Source organism: Nerophis ophidion, linkage group LG12 (genome assembly GCF_033978795.1).
Source record: "Nerophis ophidion isolate RoL-2023_Sa linkage group LG12, RoL_Noph_v1.0, whole genome shotgun sequence".
Classification (NCBI taxonomy): domain Eukaryota; kingdom Metazoa; phylum Chordata; class Actinopteri; order Syngnathiformes; family Syngnathidae; genus Nerophis; species Nerophis ophidion.
The window spans coordinates 28,950,213-28,977,884 of record NC_084622.1 but is presented as its reverse complement, the minus strand read 5'-3'; the positions used below and the strand labels follow the sequence as shown (position 1 = coordinate 28,977,884).

The following is a 27,672-nucleotide window of genomic DNA, read 5'->3' as shown; positions in this document are numbered from 1 at the left end:
AACCTTAATATTAACTTTTACTGCTTTATTATTTTATACTAACATTTAGGACTTTTTTTTTTATATATATAAATTATATTTCCAATTCTTCAAACGTTACAAAAGCACAGGTGCCCTCTTGTGCTTGGGTAATTTAGACTAAGCTGCATCCAATATCACGTGCAGGTGTTACTCGGTTTACATCGTTGTTTCTCGGTAACGAACACACTCCCATGCAGTATTCATAAACTGTACAACAAAAAAAGACGACAAGTTATGTGCATGCGGAAGAAAAATGCATAGTCGCAGTAACACCCAATCGTGTTCGCTACATTAGGAAGGACAGCATCACATTTTGCTCTTTAATTTACCTTTTGACCCTTCATTATGTCCACCAATTATGAGGCAGACTTTTCTGGTGGAAGCGTGTCAAAGAAAAACAAAGTGAAACATGAGGTTAAAATAAACATGGTACAATGTTCAGTTGACAAATCAACAAAATAAGGAGTAAACAGGTGTTTTCTTTTTTATTACTGTTTCATTTAATTATTGTATTTTATATGTGATTCATGTGTGTGGGGCTCAGGTGGCAGAGCGTTGTTTTAAATTTTTTTCCTATTCTACAAAGAAATATCTAGAGAAAGCTAAGGTCTTTTAAGCATTTATTTGAGATCTCAAAATAACTTTAGATTTGCAGAGGAAAAAGGTATACGCTGCTACAGAAAGAAAGAAAGAAGCAAAAGAAAGTGAGAGCAAGCGTGATTAAAGAACTTTCAGATCTTATATTGCTTTTAGGAATGAGGAGGGAGGGGAAGGGTTTAGGCAAAAAGGCCCTCCCAGGATGGAAGGGAAGAGAGAAGAGGGTGGGCAAATACAAACTATGGGATTGTGGGTAGGAAAGCATTGGTTAGGGCAGTTAATACAACATCAATCATAAAAGAAACCCATTTGGAAAATAACCTTTGACCAAAAAGACAAATACAACATACATTAGTAAGATTTCAACAGCAAAAAATACAAATACAACATACATTGGTAATATTTCAACAGCAGAGCACTCTTTGTCCTTGGAGAAGGTGGGGGTTAGAGACATCTCCACCGGACATCAGGAATGTAGCAGGGCCATAAAAGTGTCTTATTTGTGACAAGGCACAGGCATTTAAGGGAGCAACTACTACACAACAATTTGGGCTAAAATTGTGGTACCAAAACATAAATTTTGCTAACAGCATACGTCCAGAAACTTGAGAGTTCCTGGTACGAATCCTGCTTCCGCCCTCCTAGTCACTGTTGTTGTGTCTTTGGGCCCCCACCCGCTTCACCCACCTTGCCTCCAGTGCAGCTCAAACTGGTGTAGGAATGTTTGCTTGTGGTCAGAGAGGCCGGAGGCGCAAATTGGCTGCCGCGCTTCCGTCAGTCTACTCCAGGGCAGCTGTGGCTACAAATTTAACTCACCACCGCCAAAGTGTGACTGTGGACTGAACAACATATGGCTTCTCAGTGTCAGGCACTCTGAGTCAATAGAAAAAAACGCTTTATAAATCTCGTCCATTTTTATCATTTTTTTTATGTGTACAGTGTGAAGGCCTTAGCTGTTAGTTTCTGTATAATTTAGCTATAAGTTTTGACTTAAACTGAACCTAACTTGCATTCGTAACCCGAGGACCAATTGTAAATACTGTAAATGGCAAATACTGGTACAGATACTTTTAACTGGAAACTTTTCAAGCTCATTGAATGAGTATGTGATTTTACCTTTAATTTGTTGATCTTGGATATAGACAGAATAAATCAATTTAGGCCAACACAGGGGTCGGCAACCCAAAATGTTGAAAGAGCCAAAATAAAAAAAAATAAAAATCTGTCTGAAGCCGCAAAAAAATAAAAGCCCTATTTACCGTAATTCCTTGAATTGCCACAGGGTATATAGTATGCGCCTGTTTTGAATTACTGCCGGGTCAAATTCGCGTCGCAAAATAATTAGCGCATGCTTTGTATTACCGCCCGGTCAAACTCGTGACATCACGAGTGACACTTCCCCTGTCATCATTTTCAAAATGGAGGAGGCTGATTTCAATACCGGCAATTTGAAATCGCATAAAGAGAAGAAGATTAAGAGCTATTCAGTAGGATTTAAGGTCCAAGCTTACATCACCATCAAATTTTTACTGCATGCCTTTGGTAAGTGCCGGAGTGAGAAGAGGTTTTAAAATAATTAGCACATGCTTACTTTTACCGCATGCCTTTGGTAAGCGCAGGAGTGAGAAGAGGTTTTAAATTAATTAGCGCCCCGGCGGCAATTCAAGGAAATATGGTAAGTGTTATAATGAAGGCAACACAATTTATAAGTGTCTGGTTAAGCTATTTTTAGCCTAATATCAAAGGCTGATGCAAATCTTTGTTGACAGAAATATTGTATTTTAAATTTTTAGTCAACTTTGGAACTCAATAATAAAATGGAGGCTTCTCACAGGATGATATAACTTCTGGAAATTACTGGCTCAGAATGGCCAAAGGTATAGATGTGCGTGCCCAAGTTTAAGGAAACGGCAGGCTGTTTTCTTCTAATGGATTTATTACAATCTTTGCAAGCTGGGTAACGTTTGCTGGGGTCTGGAACAACATGACACACAAACAACTATGAGAAATGCAGCCAATAATACATACAGATAATATGTCATAAGACATGCAAATATAAATTAAATAGAGGGAGGACGTAAGTTAAGGAAATTAAATGAGCTCAAATATACCTACAAACGAGGCATATTGATGCAATGTGTACATACAGTTAGTCTATATGGCATGTTAGCATCGATTAGCTTGCAAAACTTATTCGGGTGTTACTATTTAGTGGTCAATTGTACGGAATATGTACTGTGCTGTGCAATCTACTAATAAAAATTTCAATCAATCAAAAACATGTAAACAAACTACGATAAGTTCATCGATCGCTGAAATTTGTAGGACAAAACGGGGTTTGCCAAATACTCTCATCAGTGAAGCATGTATAACATAAAAAGTGGGATTTCTAACAATTAAGAAGGTTGGTGTCATGTTTGTTTTCCTGCAGAAAATATCTTCTTTTTTCTTCATATTCCATTTTCACATATCTCTGAAAGCGGTCCAGGGAGCCACTAAGGTGGCACTAAAGAGCCGCATGCAGCTCTGGACTTCAAGTTAGTATTATTTGCAAATGAAATAAGTGTTTGTTCAGGAGAGAACACACAGAAGTTAATACAAATAATAACAAGAAATGGACCAATTAAAAAGATGGTTAGACAAAAACAGACTATCTTTGAATCTCAGCAAAACTAAAAAAAATGCTATTTGGTAACAGTACAATAGAAAGTCAAATAGACTGAGTAACTATTGAAAGCGTAAAAGAAAACACATTTTTGTGTGTAATAATAGATGATAAAGTGAACTGGAAATATCTTGTAAAAATATACAACATAAAGTGGCAAGAGATAAGTCAATAGTGAATAAAACCACGTATATTTTGGACCAAAAATCACTTTATATCCTTTACTGCTCACTAGTGTTACATATCTGAGTTATTGTGTAGAAATATAGGGAAACAACTACAACTACACACTTCATTCACTAACTGTTTTACAAAAAAGATCAGTTAGAATAATACATAGTGTTGGATATAGAGAACATACAAACTCTTTATTTTCTGAATAAAAAACTATTGAAATTCAACAATTTGGTGCATTTGCAAACAACTAAAATGATGTTCTAAGCAAACTATAACCTGTTACCCAAGAATGTACAATTCTTAACCAAAGAAGAGAAATATAACCTTAGAAGAAAATCTCATTTCAAACATTTGTATTAAAATGTTCCACATAAATATCAGTTTGTGGAATTAAATTATGAAATAGATTAAGCAAAGAAATCAAACAAAGCACCAATATGATTCAGTTAAAGACACTGTTCAAACTACACGTGTTCACAAAGTACACAGAAGAACAATTATGATGAACATCTTAAACCTTCTAAAAAAACATCTCATTCATCTCCTAGGTCAGGGGTGTCCAAACTTTATCCACTGAGGGCCGCACACTGAAAAATCAAAGCAAGCGGGGGCCATATTTAAATTTTTAATTTTAAAAAACAATACAATATATGTATAAAAAACATAAATTTCGGCCTCCACTCAACCTTGATCCCAGGGACTCCAAAGGGTTTTGGTCAAAAAAATATTACAAATTTGTCATTATTCAGTATTATTTTTTTATTATTATTCAAGTTTTAAATCTCTAGATCATGGGTGTCAAACTCTGGCCCACGGGCCAAATTTGGCCCGCCATGTAATTTCATTTGGCCCTTGAGGCAATATCAAATTAACATTAGAGCTGGCCCGCCTGTATTATGCAGTGGCTGTGCCGCTGTAACACCGCATTCACCGCTAATATTCATACTTGCCAACCCTCCCGATTTTCCCGGGAGACGTCCGAAGTTCAGTGCACCTCCCGAAAATCTCCCTGAGCAACCATTCTCCCGAATATCTCCCGATTTCCACCCGGACAACAATATTGGGGGCCGTGCCTTAAAGGCACGGCCTTTAACGTTCTCTAAAACCTGTCGTCACGTCCGCTTATCCTCCATACAAACAGCTTCATAATGTAAGCGGGTTATACACACTAATAAGTGAATGCAACGCATACTTTGTCAACAGCTACACAGGTGACACTTGAGGGTGGCCGTATAAACAACTTTAACACTGTTACAAATATGTGCCACACTGTGAACCCACACCAAACCAGAATGACAAACACATTTCGGGAGAACATCCGTACCGTAACACAAAAGATCAAATACCCAGAACCCCTTGCAGCACTAACTCTTCCGGGACACTACAATACACGCTACCACCTAAAAGGTAATTTGTTCAACCTTGGCCCACGGCTTTCTTCAGTTTCAAATTTAGGCCCACACTGTATTTGAGTTTGACACCCCTGCTCTAGATCAACATTAGGTCTATCTGGCAATATAATGATTTTAAAGATTTAAGTTGTATGCTCTTTTTGTCACAAAAAAAAACTGTTTTTTTATGGAAAAATCACAAAATGTGCAATATTTTCACCCAATAATTTTTTTAAGCGGAATATTTGACATTATATAATAATTGGAGCATTAAAAAGGTCAATAACTCATAACACCATTTATTTTAATTAATTATTATTTTTTGAGCAATGACACTTAAAAACAGATCACACTAAAATTATTGGGGATCCAAAAGGGTCCTACTCAGTAAAGTGTTACAAAATGAATTATCCATTTTTTTTACTGTTGACTTTTAACACAATAATCTCGAGATCAACTTCAGATCTATTCTTCAATTATAAGTTTTATTGTTGTTTATGTTTTTGATGGTTCATTTTAGGCCCTTCTTTAAAAAAAACAGCTCAGTTTTTTATATGGTAAACACAAAATATGCAACATTTTCCCCAAAAAATATCTCAAAGTGGAAAATTTAACGTGACGTAATTGGAGCCTTGAATAGGTCAATAATTCATAATGACAATGATTTTGATTCATTATTATTTTTTAAAGAAAGAAATTATTAGAGTAAACATTGCAACATTTTCTTGTTACATTTCACCCGTTTGCTCCTAATTTTTACGTTTTAAAAAATTTTTAATCATATTTTTAAAATGGGCCGTAGGGCCGTTAAAAAATTACCTGCAGGCCGCAAATGGTCCCCGGGCCGCACTTTGGACACCCCTGTCCTAGGTGAATTATAAATTATTTAAGTTTTTATTCATCAGAACTTTAATTATTGTGTAAATGTTTAAATGTCTAATATTTATTCATTTATTTAATATTTGTTAACTCACTTATGATATACATATGAATTGATTAACGTGGACCCCGACTTAAACAAGTTGAAAAACGTATTCGGGTGTTACCATTTAGTGGTCAATTGTACGGAATATGTACTGCACTCTGCAATCTACTAATAAAAATATCAATCAATCAATCAAAAAAAAATCCCCCCCCCAAAAAAAAAAAAAATATATATATATATATATATATACACACACACACACACACACACACGCACACATATATATGTAAGCGGAGAACAAAGAAATGGGATAAAACTGCTATGATATGAAAAGGGGTAGGATTAAATATTCTTCGTACTCCTTTTAAGATGTTCTGTAATTAAAAAAATGGAAATATGTGATGCATTATATTATAAATGTATTGTATGCATGTTCTAAATAAACTGAAACTGAATTGAATTGTTTTTTTTTGTTAAAATATAGATAGATGCTGTTTTTATTATTTGTTTATTGTAGGCAGAGACAATGAATAACATTATAGAAGTGGGCCAAAGAAAAGGCAAACTAAAATAAATACATACAGTGGGATACAGGGACAACTTGAGGTAGTTGTTGAGTCAAACCCATTTTAGCTCAGGGGCCGCATGGAGGAAAGTCTGTGTACTCGCAGGCCGGACTATTAAAATCATGGCATTAAAACACAAAAAAAAGACAACTTCAGATTGTTTTCTTTGTTTTACTTTGGCCAAAAATAGAACAAACACATTCTGGAAATATTACAATAAAAATAGAGAAAAAAATACCGGCAGCGGTAAAGTTTAGATCCATGAAGGAAAGAAGAAAGTGAATGAATTATAACTGAATACACTTACATATGCCCCAAAAGGGAATAAGCGGTAGAAAATGGATGGATGCATCCAAATGGGTTTTCTTTTCCATCCATCTATCCATCCATTTTCTACCGCTTATTCTCTTTTGGGGTCGCTGGCGCCTATCTCAGCTACAATCAGGCGGAAGGCGGGGTACACCCTGGACAAGGGCTAACACAGATAGACAGACAACATTCACACTCACATTCACACACTAGGGCCAATTTAGTGTTGCCAACCAACCTATCCCCAGGTGCATGTCTTTGGAAGTGGGAGGAAGCTGGAGTACCCGGAGGGGACCCATGCATTCACGGGGAGAACATGCAAAAAGAAAGATCCCGAGCCTGGATTTGAACCCAGGACTGCAGGACCTTCGTATTGTGAGGCAGACGCACTAACCCCTCTCGCGCCATGAAGCCTGTGTTTTCGTTTGTATTATTTATTTTTTTATGAATTAATTAATTAATTAATTATGACAACCTTTTTCCAAAACACAATATGGAATGTGAAATGTAAAAGGATAATGCATACATTTAGCATTTTTTTTCCAAAACAGTTACAAAAAAGTGGGACCCCATTTGTATGACTTGATGTTTTTGAGAATTCCTAGCGCCAACGCTGATAGAGTATTGGTTGCTTGCAAAGCAGCAGCAGGCGGCTGTGGCCTGCGGGCTGGTTCTAATACTAATCAAATGTCATCCTGAGGGCCATATATCATTCATTCATATACTTTAAAAAACATTCATATACTGTATTAAACATATCCATAAGCTTAACTTATGTCTACAGATGTTTTAACAGTATATTTGGTATTGTGATTTGCATTCAGTTAGTCCTGCATCATTTCTCTAATGTTACAATACCATGAGAGATGCATGTCTGAAGCTGCACAACACTGAAACTATAGACTTGTATCATATCTGACAAGGTCCATCAAACAGAGTATTGTTATTTTTGTTTTTGGATTGAACACTGCTACTGGATCTGGTTATGATCTTTACATTGAGGCAAGTGTGTAAATTGGATTCACCTGTGTTCACATGCATCATGTTGTTATGTTAACATGCTTTTCCTCCGTCCTTCAACAGGAGTCTATGAAAATTGCTTTGCAACATGGCGACCGTCCTCTGCAGGCCTTGTGCTTGCTAAACTTTGCAGACATACATCGCTGCAGGCAGGACTTTGATGTAAGAAGCAACTTCACGTCCTTCTTGTAAAATAGTCTCAATGTGTTATTTATTTGTACAAAAACTAATTTAATGGAAATAAGCTGTTAAATATTTTTTATTTTTTGTGCAAAATAACACATTTTTAATTCAAATGTTCTTGAAACAAGAAATACAGAAAATACAGTACAGGCCAAAAGTTTGGACACACCTTCTCATTCAATGGGTTTTCTTTATTTTCATGACTATTTACATTTCAGATTGTCACTGAAGGCATCAAAACTATAAATGTACACATGTGGAGTTGTACTTAACAAAAGGTGAAATAACTGAAAACATGTTTTATATTTTAGTTTCTTCAAAATAGCCACCCTTTGCTCTGATTTACTTTTTCGCACACTCTTGGCATTCTCTCAATGAGCTTCAAGAGGTAGTCACCTGAAATGGTTTTCACTTCACAGGTGTGCTTAAAGCTCATCGAGAGCATGCCAAGAGTGTGCAAAGCCGTAATCAGAGCAAAGGGTGGCTATTTTGAAGAAGCTAGAATATAAAACATGTTTTTTTAGACTTAGGACTTAGACTAACTTTAATGATCCACAAGGGAAATTGTTCAACACAGTAGCTCAGTTACAATGATGGAAAGTTTAAGGATGGAAAGGACAATGCAGGTATAACTAGACTAAATATAGCGATATTAAATATAACATATAAACGTAATATTCACATAGTATATGTACAGTATATGACATATACTGATATATTATGTTATATTATGTCATATCATTTTCAAAATACAACAATTACCATGTACAATATTACAGTATATGTGACAGCTGCAGCATAAAATAGAGAGTAAATCCAGCAGAAAATAGACATTAAAAATAAAGAGAAGTAGCTAACATAGAAGGTGTCAGGTAATAGACAGATATCATCTATTGCTGTATGGCGAGTGAATATACAGCTGGTTGGAGTGCGGACTGAAGGAGTTCTTAAATCGAACACTGTGGGAATGAAGCTGAAGAAGCCTGTTGGAGTATGAACTCCGCTGTTTCAGTTATTTCACCTTTTTTTGTTAAGTACCACTCCACATGTGTTCATTCATAGTTTTGATGCCTTCACTGACAATCTACAAGGTAAATAGTCATGAAAATAAAGAAACGGCATTGAATGAGGAGAAGGTATGTCCAAATTGTGGCCTGTACTGTATGTTTGTGGTCAAATTGAATCTAAAGTACCTCATCATTTACCATGAATTGATTAACGTGGACCCCGACTTAAATAAGTTGAAAAACTTATGCGGGTGTTACCATGTAGTGGTCAATTGTACGGAATATGTACTGTGTACTGTGCAATCTACTAATAAAAGTCTCAATCAATTAATCAATCATTCATTAATTGATATTTGACATATTTGTTGACACAAAACCCTACACACAACGCACATTCTGGATCAAGAGAGGGGCGCTATATGTAATCCTAATTGCTTTTACCTTCGTCTCTCTTTCAGAAAGCGTTCCCTCGTTACGAGTCGGCATTGGGCATCATGATGGAGATTGGGAATCGTTTTGGACAAGGCCACGTGCACCTGGCTGTGGCAAAGTGTTGGCTTCTGCTGAAGGAGTATGATAAGGTGCCTTTGTTACAACAACACTTTTGCATACAGTCCAGATCCTAATTTTAAAGACCAAAATGACCAGGTTTGCATTGTTGGATTGTAAAACAACTTAAAAATGCTAAAAGAAGCAATTTAATTTATTGCCAACAGCTGATCACAAGTGTAAGACCACACATCTTCCACAATAATCATATTAAAAAAAATTAAATGAGTAAATAAATCACCTCAAAAATTGGTTGGGCATGCTTAATGTCCGGTTTTCCAGGCGGCTAATTAGATTGTTGCTTTATGTCAGGGGTCGGCTATCCAAAACGTTGAAAGAGCCATATTGGACCAAAAATAAAAAACAACTAATTTTTCTGGAGCCGCAAAAAATTAAAAGCCATATATAAGTCTTTCAATGAAGGCAACACATGATGTCTATATTAGCTATTATAGCCTATTATCAAAATGACTGTGACGTAGGCTGAAGCAAATCTTAGTTGACAAAAATGTTGAAATGGAATATTTATTCTACACATTTTTACAACATTAGAAAACATTAGTAAATCAGAAGCTACTCAGAATGTGAGATAACTCCTGGAAATGACTGGCTTTTAATGGCCAAAGGTATAGATGTGTGTTCAAGTTAAAGGAAACAGCAGGCTGCCTTCTTTTAGTAGATTTAATACCATTTTTGGCAAGCTAGGTAATGTTTGCTGTGGTCTGGAACAACATGGCAGACAAACAACTATCTGGAATTTGTCATGAGACATGCAAAACTAAATGATATCCAGAAAGGATAAAAGTAAAGGATATTAAATGAGCTCAAATATACCTACAAATGAGGCATAATGACGCAATATCTACATACAGCTGGCCTAAATAGCATGTTAGCATGGATTAGCTCGCAGACATGCACTGACCAAATATGCCTGATTAGCACTCCAACAAGTCAATAACATCCACAAAGCCACCTTTGTGCATTAACGCACAGCATAAAACTTCTGGTGGACAAAGAAGGAGTGGAAGATTTTACATGTCAACACACTGTTGCGTCACAGTCCACACTATGGTGAGTTCAAGAACCGCCAAAATTAGTAGGACAAACAGCGGTTAGTGCATGTGCCTCACAATACAAAGGTCCTGAGTTCAATCCCGGGCTCGGGAACTTTCTGTGAGGAATTAGCATGTTCTCCTCGTGACTGTGTGGGTTCCTTTCGGCTACTCTGGCTTCCTCCCACCTCCAAAGACATGCACCTGGGGATAGGTTGATTGGCAACACTAAATAGTCCCTAGTGTGTGAATGTAAGTGTGAATGTTGTCTATCTGTGTTGGCCCTGTGATGAGGTGGCGACTTGTCCAGGGTGTACACCACCTTCCGCCCAAATACAGCTGAGATAGGCTCCAGCACCCCCCGTGAACCCAAAAGGGACAAACGGTAGAAAATGGATGGATGGGAAACAATGTTCACCAAATACTCTCATCAGTGAAGCATACACAAACATATTAAACAGTGGGCTTTCTAACAATTGGGAAGTTTTGTGTCATGTTTGTCCTCAAACAAAAAACATACAAAAACCCCAAAAAAAGGTTTTCCCCCCCATCTTTTTCCATATTCAAGCTTTTTAAAAAAAAAAATATTCCAGGGAGCCACTAGGGTGGAACTAAAGAGACACCCTAGTGCAGTGATCCCCAACCTTTTTTTTATCTGCGGACCGGTCAACGCTTAATAATTAGTTTTTTCTTCTTTGTCATGAAAAAGGGACGTTTTTGTCATGAAAAAGGGAGGTTTTTGTGGTTGGTGCACTAATTGTAAGTGTATATTGTGTTTTTTTATGTTGATTTAATTTTTAAAAAATAATAAATATATATATATATACATTTTTTTTTTTTTTTTTTTATAAAAAATTCTTCGGTGGTTAGGGACCACTGCCCTAGTGGGCTTAAAGCGGGGGTTGGTGACCCCCGCTTTAGGTGATGAAGATGGCTTCATGAGGGGCATCTACTGTCTGGAACTGATTTTTGTAAAAACTTCCCTCGCCAGCCATCCCCAAATGTTCTCATTTGGATTGAGATCAGGGGAACTTGCAGGATGGTCCAAACGAGTGACGTTATCAGGCAGGTATTGTGAACTGCAGCGTAGTATGTTAAAAAAGTAGTCATCAGCACACGGACCAGGACCTTCAGTCATAAAGGATGCCCGCTGACACCACCTGAAGCTCCATTGAAGGAAAAGGCAGCCAATGTCAAACATCTCTATTGGGATCTCCTTGTCATGTACATACATGGAAAGCCATTAGGACCATTTAGGTTACATTTTTTCTCATAAGTAAATCCAACTTTCTTCCACTTTTCAGTGTCCCATGTTTGGTGCTCTCGTGCAAATTCCAAACGGCGTTGAACCACACAAGGCCTTTAAAGACATTCTTTGTTCTTAAAACCCATTGCTGGCAGATGCCTTCTGATGGTTATTGGACTGCGCTCAAGACCTAAAAACCTTAATTTGGACCAAGGCCCCAAACACCAGCTTAGGACTTTTTTGTTACATTACCCTCAGGGTCTTATAATGAGTTTAAAATGTAAGTTTTACCGCGTCTAACCTGAGCAGCAATGGAAAGACCATGCTTACTGTATGCTTCTTTCATACCTTTTTTTTTTTTTTTTTTTTCAAACCAGCTGTCGTCCTTATCCAGAATTTAGACATTATTGTCTTCAATTGTTGACTTTGGAACAGAAAAAAAACAACCCTCTTACGATTTGTCATGCAGTTATATAAAGTATGTTGTGACCACACATTTTAAAAGTGAAGAAGCTTTTCTGACCACAGCCTAATGAAGAGTGCAGCCTTTTGTGGATTACTAAAGTACAAAACCCAAAACCAGTGAAGTTGGAACGTTGTGTAAATGGTAAATAAAAACAGAATACAATGATTTGCTAATCCTTTTCAACTTATATTCAATTGAAAAGACTGCAAAGGCAATATATTTAATGTTTGAACTGAGAAACATTTTTCTGTTGTTGCAAATAATCATTAACTTAGAATATAATGTCAGCAACACATTGCAAAAAAGTTGGCACAGGGGCATTTTTACCACTGTGTTACATGGCTTTTCCTTTTAACAACACTTTTGGGAACTGAGAAGACCAATTTTTGAAGCTTTTCAGGTGGAATTCTTTCCCATTCTTGCTTGATGTACAGCTTAAGTTGTTAAACAGTCCGGGGTCTCCTTTGTGGTATTTTAGGCTTCATAATGCGCCACACATTTTCAATGGGAGACAGGTCTGGATTACAGGCAGGCCAGTCTAGTACCCACACTCTTTTACTATGAAGCCACACTGTTGTAACACGTGCTGAATGTGGCTTGGCTTTGTCTTGCTGAAATAAGCAGGGGCGTCCATGATGACGTTGCTTGGATGGCAACATATGTTGCTCCAAATCCTGTATGGACCATTCAGGATTAATGGTGCCTTCACAGATGTGTATGTTACCCATGCCTTGGGCACTAATAAACCCCCATAACATCACAGATGCTGGCTTTTGAACTTTGTGCCTAGAACAATCTGAATGGTTCTTTTCCCTTTTGTTCCAGAGGACACGAGGTCCAGTTTCCAAAAACAATTTAGAATATGGACTCATCAGACCACAGAACACTTTTCCACTTTGCATCAGTCCATCTTAGGTGAGCTCGGGCTCTGCGAAGCCAGCAGCGTTTTTGGGTGTTGTTGATAAATGGCTTTCGTTTTGCATAGTAGAGTTTTAACTTGCACTTACAGATGTAGCGACAAACTGTAGTTACTGACAGTGTTTTTCTGAAGTGTTCCTGAGCCCATCTGGTGATATGCTTGACACACTGCTGTCAGTTTTTGATGCGGTGCCACCTAAGGGATCGAAGGTCACGGGCATTCAGTGTTGGTTTTCAGCCTTGCTGCTTACGTGCAGTAATTTCTCCAGATTCTCTGAACCTTTTAATGATAATACGGACCTTAGATGGTAGGATACCTAAATCCCTTGCAGTAGCTGGTTGAGAAATGTTCTTAAACAATTTGCTCAGACATTTGTTCACAAAGTGGTGACCCTCCCCCCATTTTTTTTTTGTGAATGACTGAGCATTTCATGGAAGCTGCTTTTATACCCAATCATGGCACCCACCTGTTCCCAATCAGCCCGCTCACCGGTGGGATGTTCCAAATAAGTGTTTGATGAGCATTACTCAAATTTCTCCGTCTTTTTTGCCACAGGGGCCAGATTTTTTGAAACATGTTGCAGGTATCAAATTCCAAATGAGCTAAAAGTTGCACTAAATAACAGTTTTCCAGTTAGAACGTTATGTATATTGTCTTTGCAGTCTATTCAATTGAATATAAGTTGAAAAGTTTACACAACGTGCCAACTTCACTGGTTTTGAGTTTTGTAAAATACTAGAAAAAAAAAAACCACTGGCTTTAATGAGGTATAATTCGCAGATGCAACTGTAACAGGTTGTTCATATAATATCAGAATATTTAAGATTCACGTTGCGTCAATATTTATTCCCCAGGCTCTGGAGTCCTTAGAGCGAGCGCAAGCGCTGGCAGACGGAATGGGAAACAAGGTTGGTGATGTTCCTCACAAAGGAGACAGGCATGTTGATGATGTCCCTGCTCTTTATGCATCTCAAGCTGTGCATGCTGAAAGCCCACTGCCTGAGGGAGGGCATCTACAGGAGCCAGGGGAGGCAAGAAGAGCTGCGCGAGCAGGTGGTGAAGTTCCTGCAGTGCGTGGAGGAGCTGGAGCTCTACTGCGGCATGTGCGGCGAGTCCATCGGGGACAGGGACCAAAAGCTGCAGGCCTTACCCTGTTCCCACATTTTCCACCTCAAGTGAGTTCTGACGGACTGGTGTGCAGCTCTTTCCCGGTCTCATTCCGACATCCTCTTCCAGGTGTCTGCAGACTAACGGGACTAAAGGTTGTCCCAAGTGTTTCAAGAACTCCATGAAGCCTGGATTTGTGTGATTGTGCCGGCGTGTTTGTGTCCACGGAAGTCCAAACACAGCACGTTGATGCCTCACAGGGTGCATGAGCAGCCTCGGGTGAGTGAAGTGTTTGAGGAGGGTCTGACCTGTGACCATGTGCGAGAAGGATGCTGAACTGAAGTGGGCGTCCTCAATCGGAGGTATCTTCTTTACTGACCTCAGTCTGGAGTGACTGAGGAGGACAGTGGAGGTCCAAGTGCCATTTACAAGCCGGAATAGTCCCAATCTGTCTGTAGAGAGGAGCATGGACCCTATTCAGCACATTTTCAACTTTATCCTGTGCATTATAATGAGGACTTATTTGTTATTTACACTTATTTATGCATCAGGTTTTTCAGACACATCTGAAATCCATCCATCTTTTTTTTTCTTGTACATACATCATGTATTGCAAAAACTTAACCAGACTCTCAAGTTTTTACTCAACATGTACACGCAGCTGTTTTCTCCTCCTTTTTTTTTTTTTTTTTTTTTAAACTGAGATCAAGGAGCCGAATGGACACCCGCATGTTCTTCAAAAAAATTCCTTGCTTTCTTTTCTAAATGTCGACGAGGAAAACTACTGGTTGGTTTAACGCGGGTTTGTCATGTTTATAGTCATATGTAAATAGTTATCACTTGATCTGAGACAGTGAAAGAGAGTCCTGAGCTTTCGGAGAACGGAAGACTGTGCATGTCAATGTTGTTGCATGTTTTATTGACTATAAAGCAGCAAGCAACCACAGTGAAAAATCACACTCTCTGTAGTTGTGCGTTTATGTTAGCATTTGCATTGAATTACATTATTTAGATTTATGTTTTTCTGCACAGTGGTACCCCAATTTAAGAGAGTTTTAAAATAATAATCTCTCGGCTAATTGTTATGCTTTTAATTGCGAGCAAAAAATTCAGTTACAAGCCTCATGGTCATTAGCTGATATAACAAAAGCCACAGTGAATGCCGTCAGATCGGCCCAAAACATCTGAAATTACTCACGAGCAAGAGATCGACATAACTTTGTTTTGCAACCATGGACAGTGCTGAGAAGAAAAAACGGGTTGTATTTATCTGAATTAAAAACATGACCAAGTCGAGTTTAGCACTGCTAATTTGTACCATGCTGAAGCAGAGTGAGTCCGCCAGCCAAGAATGTTAAAATAATATCTAAACAGCCGTCATTTATCCATAAAACTATGCAAAAGCTGCAGGTGGAGAAGCAGCTGAAAATAAATACCACAGAAGTCCACTTTCCAAGGTCATCATTGTCACCGACGTCCCACTGGGTGTGAGTTTTCCTTGCCCTTATGTGGGCCTACCGAGGATGTCGTAGTGGTTTGTGTTGTGGTTTGTGCAGCCCTTTGAGACACTAGTGATTTAGGGCTATATAAGTAAACATTGATTGATTGATTGAAATACTGTACAGTATTATTACATTACTTCAAAATACTACCACAGTCGTTAGCAGTATATTATATTGTATTCATACAATATTTCTTATCTAAGTTTGTTTTTCTTTTTAAAAGGCAGGTTAAAACTGCTATTACGGAGGTGGCAAGAACCAATTAGTGACGAGCGATGTTGATTTGGGATGCAAGTGTTTTGAGTTAAGTGGTCCTTCACAGGAAAAACAATTAAGCTTGTAAGTTGAGGTACTACTGTATTTATTTTTTAAAAATTGTGAGATAAAATATCGCTACTGAATATAATGCATTGATGTAGTACGCCACTGCAGACTACAACCACAGTATTACGAATCATTTCATTTAAGACCCAAACTGTGTATTCTCATCTTTGCAATGTGTTTTGATACAGTGCTTGCATTGGATCTAACTGTGTACCTATTATTGTGTGCTTGATTTGAAACCATTTTTGAGTTTTCATAGTAGGACTATAGGGAGCCATCACAAAGCCCTATACATTTTTGTTTAGAAGAAAACAAACTTTACTTCAGAATAAACTACCTCTGTGTCCTGACATTTTGAGAAAAGCAAGGTTTTTTTTAAAAGGGAGGTGGCCTCCTGGAATAGGGAAAGCACAGTAGCTTGAGAAAAAGATGTTTGCAAATTATGGCAAAAGAAAAAAAATAATGAGAGAGGAAATATTCTAGGATGAGCAGAAAAGTCAAAATAATGAGAGATTTAAAAAAAAAAATTGTGGAGGGATATTGGAGGCCCTGTTGTATTACATTCTCTGAGAGGCCACATTTTGAAGAACCCTGTTTTAAAGGTAACAATTTAGTTATACTTATCTCTGCCATTGTGTTTGCATACATTACATGTCTGCCTCTCTCTTGCTATATGTGTTCATTTGTATGAATGTATTCAGTTGTCCAGTGTATTGTATCTTGTTTACAAAATAAAGGATGGAAAAAAAAAAAACATCAATGTGACATTTTGATAGATTTCACACTAGTTTATTTCAACGATTTTAACCATCCTTTTCTTTGTTTTTTATTTTCCTCTGTGATGCCATATCTTTGAGTTTGGAGTCGAGTTTACGATGCAGATGAGATTTCTTATTGGCGTCCATGGTTTTGTCTTTTGTACCACTGCCAGCGTACAGGACTCCTTCTCTGCTTATTCTCATGCGAGCGTGAGACTTTGCTTTATCGCCACAGCCATGAACCTAAAAACACACACATTTACAACTCTGAATAGCAATCCCTTCAGTTAAAGTTACAGTAAGCGCAAAACAAGAAGGACACACCTCTTAATATGTTAGTGTAATTAATGATGTATGGTCTACAAACACCATCAACCATAGGTCTCCTGTATTAATGTATCTACTTTTATTCAAGAGGGCAACAAGAATGCGGACTACGGCAGCAAAGTGGAAACTGGAGTACAGTGGAACTGCGATTTACAAACATAATATATATATATATATATATATATATATATATATATATATATATATATATATATATATATTTCACACACATGATACACATATATATGATATAAATATATGTATATATACATACATACATGTACATTTATATATAAATGCACATTTACATATATATGTACTGTATATATACACATATGTAAATACATACATACATGCTGTTTAATCAGCTTCTTGATTTGCCACACCTGTGAGGTGGGATAAATTATCTTGGCAAAGAACAAATACACAGATTTAGATTGGTGGACAATATTTGAGAGGAATACGTATTTTGTGTTTATAGCAAAAGTTTTAGATCCAAATATATATGATATGACACCCAACAGATTTTAGCTCGTTAGCTAGTCCTACCGCCCACTCTCCCGGCCACCACACCGCAATGTAAATAAATCTAACAAAATGTGGAAAAAGTGAAGCGCTGAGAATACCTTCCAGATGCACTGTAAGTAGACGTGCTACATAGTACACATGTTGAAGTTTAAGTATGGAGGGGTGTGAATTGAAACACCAATATCTTGCTGGTTCTTACCTCTGGTATGTGGTGACTGAGACAATACTGTCGGTTGCAGAAGAGACAAAGTTGACCGAGCATTAGTATCGAGGTTTTGCACTTGACGAAACTGCACACGCTGTCCGCCTTCACCATGGCGTTGATGAGGGCGTCAAAGTCGTCATCCGGAGAAGCAGCCGCCGCAATCTCGCAGGCCCCTGCCTTCATTCGCTTTTTTCCTGGTGGAGGGGTGAGGGGAAGGGGTTTAGACACTGTTGACACTTATTTTGGAAAACTAAGCTAAGCTAACCTTTAGCTGGAATGGTGGTTTTTGAAGATACAGAGATGTTATGTTGCTTTTTTTGTTGGGCGTGTACTTCCCTTTTCTGCTGTTCCCTCTTCATTCGTTCCAAATGCAAACTTTTCAGATCCAATAGACTTGAAGATTCTATAGGTGGGTTTTGAGGAATCTCTTTCTCTTGGTAAGGGGGTGCTCCCTCTTTTTCTTCTAGCTTTCCTGCTGAGGTTAATTGAGGCGGTCTAGGTGTCACATGCTTTGAGATGGCAATGCACCGCTCTTTGCCCTCGCCTTTACTTTCGTGCGCGAGGCCGACATCTTCGGCAATCTGGTGCACCAGCAGACGGTCATGGGAGTTAAATGATGGCGGGAAATTGAGTTCAGTCTGATTGAGGTCCTCTAGAAAGTCCTTCACCATCTCTCTGATCTCACTTTGTCTGTTCTTCTTCTGTTCTTCATCAGCAAGCTCTGATACGGACAACTTTATGGGCTTATCTTGTTTATGAACGTTTTCCATGTGACTGCTTCCACTTGATTTCTTCTTGACTGGTTTGGCTTTCCTCCCCTCGATTTTCTGTGCAGTCGATGTGTCTGTCTTTGTTTCTTTGTAGTCACGGACATATTTCTGTGGTACGATGTCTTGTATGTACTCAAATGCCGTCCTGACCTCCCCGCACTCAGTCATATGACAGACCAGCGTCTTTAGGAAAGCGTGGTTTTGAACTGTCTGTGTGTCGCACACGATAGCCACGTGACGTCTCGCACGTGTAACAGCCACATTTATCCTTCGGTCTTCGGACAGAAATCCAACTTCACCTGCATACAGAAAGAAATCGTATAATTAATTTCAAATTTCAAAGACAGACACAAAATGGAAATATATACCTTTTCTATTGGACCGCACTAACGATAACACTACAGCTTCTTTCTCCCTGCCTTGAAATCCATCCACTGATTTGATTTCCAGCTCTGGATGTCTTGCAGAAAGCTTCTGGCGCAGAAGGTCAACCTTGACAGACATTAAAACCATGTATACAGTAGGTACACCTACACAATATAATTTCATCCAATAAAAGAGCTGTATCAATTGTGAACCGCATCAATTGCAGAGGTGTCCAAAGAGTCGCCCGTAGCTCATTTTTCTAAGAATACATTTGCTAAAAAATAACAGCAAAAATGGTAGAAAACAAGCACAAATGCATAGTGGAAGGGCAAAAAGTTGACGTGACTATTAAAAAGCCGACATGCAGGCTATGTTTTATGCTTGGAGATATATACACATACATGTATACATATATACAGTTGTGGTCAAAAGTTTACATACACTTGTGAAGGACATAATGTCATGGCTGTCTTGAGTTTTCAATAATTTCTACGACTCTTATTTTTTCGTGATAGAGTGAATGGCGCACATACTTGTTTGTGACAAAAAACATTCATGAAGTTTGGTTCTTTTATGAATTTATTATGGGTCTACTGAAAATGTGACCAAATATGCTGGGTCAAAAGTATACATAAAGCAAATATTTGGTTACATGTCCCTTGGCAAGTTTTACTGCAATCAAGTGCTTTTGGTAGCCATCCACAAACTTGTGTTTGAATTTTTGACCACTCCTCTTGACAAAATTGGTACAGTTCAGCTAAATTTGTTGGTTTTCTGACATAGACTTGTTTCTTCGGCATTGTCCTTGTGTTTTCAATGGGGTTTAAGTCAGGACTTTAAGAACGCTATTAATTCTAGCCTATTTTAGCCATTCCTTTACCACTTTTGACTTGTGTTTGGGGTCATTGTCCTTTTCCATCCATCCATTTACTACCGCTTATTCCCTTTCGGGTCGCAGGGGGCGCTGGTGCCTATCTCAGCTACAATCTGGTGGAAGGAATCGTACACCCTGGCCAATTCGCAACCTCATCGCAGGGCCAACACAGATAGACAGACAACATTCACACTCACATTCACACACTAGGGCCAATTTAGTGTTGCCAATCAACATATCCCCAGGTGCATATCTTTGGAAGTGGGAGGAAGGCGGAGTACCTGGAGGGAACCCACGCAATCACTGGGAGAACATGCAAACTCCACACAGAAAGATCCCGAGCCCGGGATTGAACCCAGGACTACTCAAGACCTTCGTATTGTGAGGCAGACACACTAACCCCTCTACCACTGTGAAGACCCTCATTTTCCTTTTTTTTTTATATATATATATATATATATATATATATTGATTGCTTGAAGTCTTTTTTACAAAATGAAAATAATAAAATAGCCCTACGCAACTTCTAATTTTTCTGTTATTATCGGGCCTGTAACCATGCATTATGTAAAAATGAAGCATTATATAATGTTTTATTTCACTTCTTTATGTAATAACGCCACATTTCATAATAATCTGCCACATTTTGTCATGATACTTTTGAACGCATTTTGTAGTAACTTCTTACATAATGCAAAACATATTACAAAATGTGGGTGTTGCACCATTTTATAAATAAAACGTAAAAATGTGTTGCATTATGTAATAAACCATTATATTTGATGCCTTAAATAGAAAAACTCAAGTAACACACTAAATTTCATTTTTATTATAATTCATTTTAAGAATCTAATAGGATGTTTCATTGGTCAAACCTGAAACAAATGTAAATGTATAAATAATAATACACAATGTGACTGCAAGCAAGAGAAAAGCTAAACAAAAAAAGTATTATTGAAATTAAAATGACCAGTGCTCCTGAATGTTGGAAGACACACAATCATGCAACATGATTATGTAACGCTAATACTATCATGTACATGATAGTAACAATACAAAACACTAATACAACCATGAAATATAAATACTCATTCCATTATTGTTAATTATTTTTCAAAAATTATATTATATTTGATTTCATTATTACAAAACGTTGTGTTATTTCACAAAGTGAAATTTTATTGCATTTCTACATAGTGTAGATAATGGGCCTCGGGATGAAAAATTTGGAGACCTCTTCCATAATATTATCAATCAATCAATCAATGTTTACTTATATAGCCCTAAATCACTAGTGTCTCAAAGGGCTGCACAAACCACTACGACATCCTCGGTAGGCCCACATAAGGGCAAGGAAAAATTCACACCCAGTGGGACGTCGGTGACAATGATGACTATGAGAACCTTGGAGAGGAGGAAAGCAATGGATGTCGAGCGGGTCTAACATGATACTGTGAAAGTTCAATCCATAATGGATCCAACACAGTCGCAAGAGTCCAGTCCAAAGCGGATCCAACACAGCAGTGAGAATAATATTATAATATATAATATATATATATATATATATATATATAATACATTATATATATATATATATAATATATAATATATAATAAATATTATATTGTGATTTACTTACTTGCAAATTGTAGGGAGCAATAACAGCTATGTCTTTAGCACTAACACCAGCTTCAGTCAAGGCCTTGATGTGCAGATCTACAATGTCCACCTCCCCTGAATAAACAGGTATCATGTTGCTAAAAAGGTCACACCATAGTTATTGATTTTCTCCAGTCAAGCTTAAAGACGCCTAACCTTGATTGCCTTTGGACTGCTCATCAGCCACCTCCATTTCCGTCAGACCGCAGCCAGAGGTGTCGATGAGAAGAAGAGGGGTGCTGGTCTCTTCGACACAGGTGACACCAGGTAGATCTCTGCATGAACCATTCAATCAAGTAGTTATTTTACCGTGATGGTCTTTTTTGCAATTAAGACGAGTCTCACTTTAACAAATGTTTCTCTACAGAGCTGTGGGCCGTCAGTCTGCCTTGGTACATCTCTCTGGAGGCCCAATCCATGATGGCACTGTTCATGCGGTACTGGACTGTCAGCATGCGCACCACTGAAGCGCCATACATCTGGATGAGTCTTTCCATAAGACTAGCTGATAGACCTTTGCGAGCAGCCCTGATGGAACCACAATGTGGATTAGAACATGTCAAACTGAACACAGTAAATGTTCAAGTAAGGCAAAAACAGTTGTTTACGAGTTTGATTTGATGGTAGGTGGTAACTGCTTGTAGTCTCCAGACAGAACGCACTTGCGTGCTTGGAGTAGGCTGATCCAGCAACTGCTCTCCAGCGACTGGGCGCACTCGTCAATCACCACCCAATCAAAATGCTCATCAGGCAGGAACTTCAAAGGCCCGTCTTTACATGCACCTGCAGACATGGGGACAAGTAGCCCCTGATTGCCTTTCAAAGTCACGATCACACCACGATGACATTTGCTCTTTAACTATTTGACACATTTGCTGACCTGTGTTAGTTGACAAGACGACATCAGCGCTTTTAAGAATCTGACCGATGGCTGTTGCTTCCCTGGTTTTCAGCTCTTTTCTAAGCTCACCTATTTCCCTCCGGTAATTCCCCCACCCTCCTTTCTCAGAGTTCTTCTTCATTCCCATCTTGGAGGATTACATATAGAAAAAATTGTCGTCAAGGCAGCTCACACTGTACAAGGTACCCACACTGACTTACAAAAGCTTTGTCTATGTCTTGGCGGATGTCAGCAATGATGTTTGCGTTGTCACTCTTGGCAAGAATAGCATCCAGTGAATGTTTTTGTATAGACTCCAGCAGTCTGGCAGGGTGACCCAACCTCAGAACTTTGGCCTTGCACCGGGCTAATCTCTCGACTAAATTATCCACTGCCACATTGGAAGGTGCACAGCACAGGACCTGCACAGACATGGCTCAAGTAAGACACTAACTGTTGCAGCCATAGTTAGAGGCATTTACAGAGCTTTTTGTTGTACCTTTAGGCCCTGTTTGATAGCCTGTAGAATGATCTCCACCACTGTGGTGGTTTTGCCAGTTCCTGGAGGTCCGTGAATTACTGCGAGCTCTCTCTGAGACAGCGCAAATGTCACTGCTTCTTTCTGAGAATCATCAAGGCAGGAGTTAAAGAATTCTACCTCTGAAGGGAAATGAAGACACACACAAAAACAGAAACATAGGTAGGATATTCACTCACCAAAAACTGCAGAGATCCAATAATGTATCTGCATTAAAAAAAATCTCCCTTTAAAAAAAGGATACCTTACTGTTAAGTTACATTAACTGGCTACTTCATAGGGTCATAAATGATATGCCTCATTATGATACAGTGCATTTGCACACCACTCCAAACTACAAGTAGTATATACCTATAAGGGAGTGTCAAAAGAAACTGACCATTACATTTGTAAAGGCAGATTGTATACGCATATCACACGCTTTCCATGTTGTTTAGTGTGATTTCGGGCATGTACAACTTCACTTAATGAATGACGGAGCATGTAATAGGAAATTTAAGTGCCTGGCTGGACTTATTGGATCCAATCCAGATAGGAGATGTGCAAGGAACATGTGCAATTTTTGTTTAAAATATGTTAAATTTCTTATTTTGCACAAAACAAAAATATTGAACAATTTATTTCCCATGACTTAGTTTCACACAAATAAAAAAATAAACAATTTTGTAATGGGGTGGGGGCCTCAAAAGAAAATTATGCTTAGGACCCCAAATTAGCTAGGATAAAGCTCTTAATGGATTTCATTAGATTATGCAGGTATAATACTGTCTTTATACCTGTGTAATTTGTAATTTCACTTACCTGGCTGGGAGTAGGATGAAGGTTTGGCTTCTCCAAAGAGAACATCGATTAGATTTGCTGCTGGCCCATTTTTGTATCCATTCAAAACATTTAAAGCACTGCCAGCACAAACATAAGAAAATTAATAAAATGTCAAGCTGTATTGGACATTTGAAGACGATTGAAAAAAAACATTCATGGCTTACCGTTTCATTCGTTTGTAAGTCACATCATTTGCCAACTTTAAAAGGCTGTACAGAGCATCTTTGTCAAATCTAACCCCATCCTTTGAGTCATCAAAGGCCACACTAATAGACACCTGGCTGACCCGCGTCACAATCCCTGTACTGATCTGAGATGTAGCACTGCATCCACCGGCGTCATACAGGCCAACTATATCACCTGTCAAAAAAGTAAAATCATTGCATGAAGCCAATCAGAAGCTACAAAATGATATGAGATTGGTCACGGGGTGTTTTCAATAAGATGAGAATTCCTCCCATTTTACCAGGTCCAAAGTTGTTGCTAGGAAGAGATGAGAAGCCAAGATGCTTTCTCGGCTCTAGTACAACAACTGTGCGACCATACAGGCCAGTAGACTGACTTCCAATCTGAAGTTTTAGCAGGCATACGCCTTTGTTTTGAAGATCTTTAAGAGAAATGTTCTCCTGCCATACCCTGGAAAAACATAAGGGAAGTATGACTTGCATTTTAAACGTTAATCAACTACTCTTCACATACCTGGTTTCTTCTATTTCAACCTCTCTTTCTTCCTGCAGAAGATCCAACGTCTTTGACACGAATTGTTCGACGGCCATTGCTCACTAAAATAGCGAAAGACGCACATAGTTTATGACAAACATTGTCCATGGACACAACTTAGTAAGAAGCAAAAGAAAACAATCAGCCATGGATGACAAAGGGTTTGGAAAATGCTTGTAACAACAATAATACATTATACAAAACATTCATAACATACAAATCTACAGAGGCACAACATAAGTATAAAACTTTTGAAAACTAGCTAACAAAATAACAAGAGCTACATGGGGCATCTTAAAGTATCATTAAAAATAGTACTAAGAAGGATTACCCTAAATACTTTTAGGATGGGAACATAAAAAATGACAATATGAATGAAGTAGCTGAAAGCTTCAGTGACTACTTTGTACATATCGGACCAAATCTGGAGGAAAAGATTCGAGATCCAGTGTCAGTTGAGGACTTTAATGATACCGTAGACAGAAATCCCAACTCTGTGTTCCTTAAGAGACATAACAGAAGAGGTAATAATCTAAACTGTGAAGACATGCAAATCCAAGACCTCAACTGACTGTAATAGAATTGATATGGAAATGATAAAGTAGGTTAAGAGATTTCAGAACTTTTGATGTACATCAGCAATCAATGATTTCAAACAGGCAAATTCCCAAACAAAATTAAATTAGCAAAAGTTGTACCGATTCATAAGACTGGAGACAAACACCAGTGTACAAACTACAGAGTTGTTTCTAAAATAATTTAAAAACTAATTAACAACGGATTGGACAAATTCATGAATAAAAGTGAAACACGGACAACCATTAGAGATACAAATTCAACATCTCAACAATGAGAGCATTAATCAAAATAACAGAACATTTTATTAATGCAAGACATGATAAACACTGCAGCTGTAGTGTTTGTGGATCTAACTAAAGCATTTGACACAATTAATAATATTTGAAATTAAAAATTAGAACGGTATGGTATCACAGAGTAAATATATCTATTAGTAACACTAGAATGTAAAGAAAAATACAAATAGACGGAGACAGTGAAAAAAATGGGGGTTTGAAAATAGATGATGGAATGAACTGGAAATCTCATAAAAATATGCAACATAAGGTGGAAAAAATACATCAATAATCAATAAAGCAAAAACATGTATTTGATATAAAATCACTCAAGATTCTCTACTGCTCGCTGGTATAACCATATCTGAATTATTGTGTAGAAAAATGGGGAAATAACGACTAAAGTATGCTTCAGTCTGTAACCGTGTTACAAAAAAAGTCAGTGAAACTAATACATATTGTTGGCGATTGAGAAAACTCAAACCCTTTATTTATGGAATCAAAATTACTGAATTATTCTGTGAAATTACAAACAGCAGAAATCATGCATGAGGCAAACTATGTCCAACTAGCCAAGAATGTATAAACATTTTTTCTCAAAAAAAGGAAAAATTCAACCATATAGAAAAAATGTATTTAATACATATGTATGCACACATAACAATTAAAACCTTTATTATATCAGTATGTTGAATTGAATTATGAAATGGATTAAGCAAAAAAGTCCAAACAAAGTACTAATATGATACAGTTTAAGAAACTGTTCAAACTCAAGGTTTTTACAAAGTACCAAAAGTTAAGCAAAAAAGTCAAAACAAAGTACTAATATGATACAGTTTAAGAAACTGTTCAAACTCAAGGTTTTTACAAAGTACCAAAAGAAGAACTTTGAGTAACATTTTGAACCTTATTGAAAATGAGAAAATATAATTTATCTCATTACGTTAATTATAGACTATTATAGACTATTTTATTTTCTTGAGAACGTTGTTATGTCCAAATGGAGAACAGGAAGTGAACAAATGTATCAGCAATTGCTCTGAAATGGAAAAGGGGTAGGATTGAATAAGCTCTGCTTCTTCCTACTCCTTTTTGGGACATGTTAAATAGAAACTGGATCGTGACGTAATCATGTTGTAACTATGAGCATGTTCGAAATAAACAAATTGTAAACCATAATCAGTGAATTACAGCCAAGTATGTTTCTGAAATGTGTTATTATGAATATGAATATGTGATGTTTATTCATGAGCTCTACACTCTATAAGCTTGGCAAGCGTTTAAAAATCTTTATCACGCCAAACTTGACAGAGCTTACTAGCTAAGCCACCATGTTTACGCGTATTTTCGTTTCGCTTACATTTCGCCAGCAATTAAAACACTCACCCCCTGCTGTTGAAAATAAATGTCAATGCCGTCGGTAAAACGAAAGGGAGCAGTTAACCAACGTATGACTGTACACCTCACGCCTGAACTACATTTTCTGTAGATAATGTGTTTGCCATGACGGCCGGTGGCTAACTTGCTAACATGCTACACATGTCAAATTAAACAACTTCCGTCTCCGTACCGCGAAACATTTTATTTTGAAAGGCAATCTTAGCAGACGCTTCCTGGTTCAATTTTAGCAAGCAAGAAACTACAATTTGTAACTTATATTCTTTAAATATTAATAAACAAATGTAGACGATACTATGTTCGTGTCTTTTCCACTTGTGTTAAATATGCAGTGGTGCAGGGATGTTTCTAAGATTTTGTTTACCCAATTCTGCAAAAATGTTAATAATAGTGTAAATGTATGTATATTTTTTTAAGCCAGACCTCATGTTGTTTAAAATGTTGTCTTTTTTTTCAGAACTAATGTCAATGTGCAGCTGTTTTTAATAAAACGATCGAATGTGATGGCATACTTCAATTGTGCAAATTTACAAAAAATGTTTGTCATCACTTCTGAGAATACAGAGCATTGAAGAAAAGGTCATTTCAAACATCATTATTCAAGGACAACTTTAAAACAAATGTGTACATCAGTGGTGGGGGTTAAACTATGGAATTCTCTTTTCAATGAGATAAAAGATTGTAGAAAAATACTCCAATTGCAAAAAATATTTAAAGACAGAACAATAAGATCATATGGACAGCCATAAGTGTTAACATGTTGCTTTTTATTTATTATTTTACTTTTTTTCTGGTTTTGTATCATTCCGTGAGGTGTATGGTTTTTTTTGTTCGGTTTGTACTTCATGAAGTTTTGCACTTGTGTTTTTTTTTGTGTATTTTGTTTGTTTTCATTACATTTGGATGTATTTTTTGGTTTGTATGATATCCATTAAGAAAGACAACGT

At 37.5% G+C, this 27,672-nt stretch overlaps 2 protein-coding genes across 2 annotated transcripts in view; one reads left to right on the top strand and one right to left on the bottom strand.

The window, feature by feature from the left end:
- The window catches only part of rapsn (receptor-associated protein of the synapse, 43kD), a 31,187-nt gene extending 14,405 nt beyond the window's left edge, over window positions 1-16,782 (top strand). Inside the window, exons 4-8 of the mRNA XM_061917289.1 lie at window positions 7,735-7,833; window positions 9,320-9,442; window positions 13,948-14,001; window positions 14,069-14,268; window positions 14,330-16,782. Of these exons, the coding sequence (XP_061773273.1) occupies window positions 7,735-7,833; window positions 9,320-9,442; window positions 13,948-14,001; window positions 14,069-14,268; window positions 14,330-14,402 (549 nt within the window). The 3' untranslated portion in view covers window positions 14,403-16,782. The remainder of the gene's footprint in view (window positions 1-7,734; window positions 7,834-9,319; window positions 9,443-13,947; window positions 14,002-14,068; window positions 14,269-14,329) is intronic.
- Window positions 16,783-16,788: 6 nt separating this feature from the next.
- Window positions 16,789-26,899, bottom strand: ighmbp2 (immunoglobulin mu DNA binding protein 2). Its single transcript, XM_061917286.1, has 16 exons — window positions 26,714-26,899; window positions 24,453-24,535; window positions 24,220-24,389; window positions 23,918-24,113; window positions 23,733-23,830; window positions 22,893-23,053; window positions 22,615-22,815; window positions 22,394-22,541; window positions 22,122-22,296; window positions 21,859-22,041; window positions 21,670-21,788; window positions 21,494-21,588; window positions 18,983-19,106; window positions 18,110-18,913; window positions 17,839-18,038; window positions 16,789-17,027 (listed from the first exon to the last, which is right to left on the bottom strand). The coding sequence occupies exons 2-16, from the start codon at window positions 24,527-24,529 to the stop codon at window positions 16,830-16,832; spliced, it is 2,949 nt and encodes a 982-aa protein (XP_061773270.1). The 5' UTR covers window positions 24,530-24,535; window positions 26,714-26,899; the 3' UTR covers window positions 16,789-16,829.
- Window positions 26,900-27,672: the final 773 nt, after the last annotated feature.

What these genes read in the sequence shown, in the direction of transcription:
- ighmbp2 (XM_061917286.1), bottom strand. Translation starts at nt 24,529, where the DNA reads ATGGCCGTCGAACAATTCGTGTCAAAGACGTTGGATCTTCTGCAGGAA. An exon ending in CGTCTTGTCAACTAACACAG is followed by an intron (nt 22,297 to 22,393) that starts GTCAGCAAATGT and finishes CCATGTCTGCAG; the next exon opens with GTGCATGTAAAGACGGGCCT. An exon ending in TCAGTCACCACATACCAGAG is followed by an intron (nt 17,028 to 17,838) that starts GTAAGAACCAGC and finishes GTGTGTTTTTAG; the next exon opens with GTTCATGGCTGTGGCGATAA.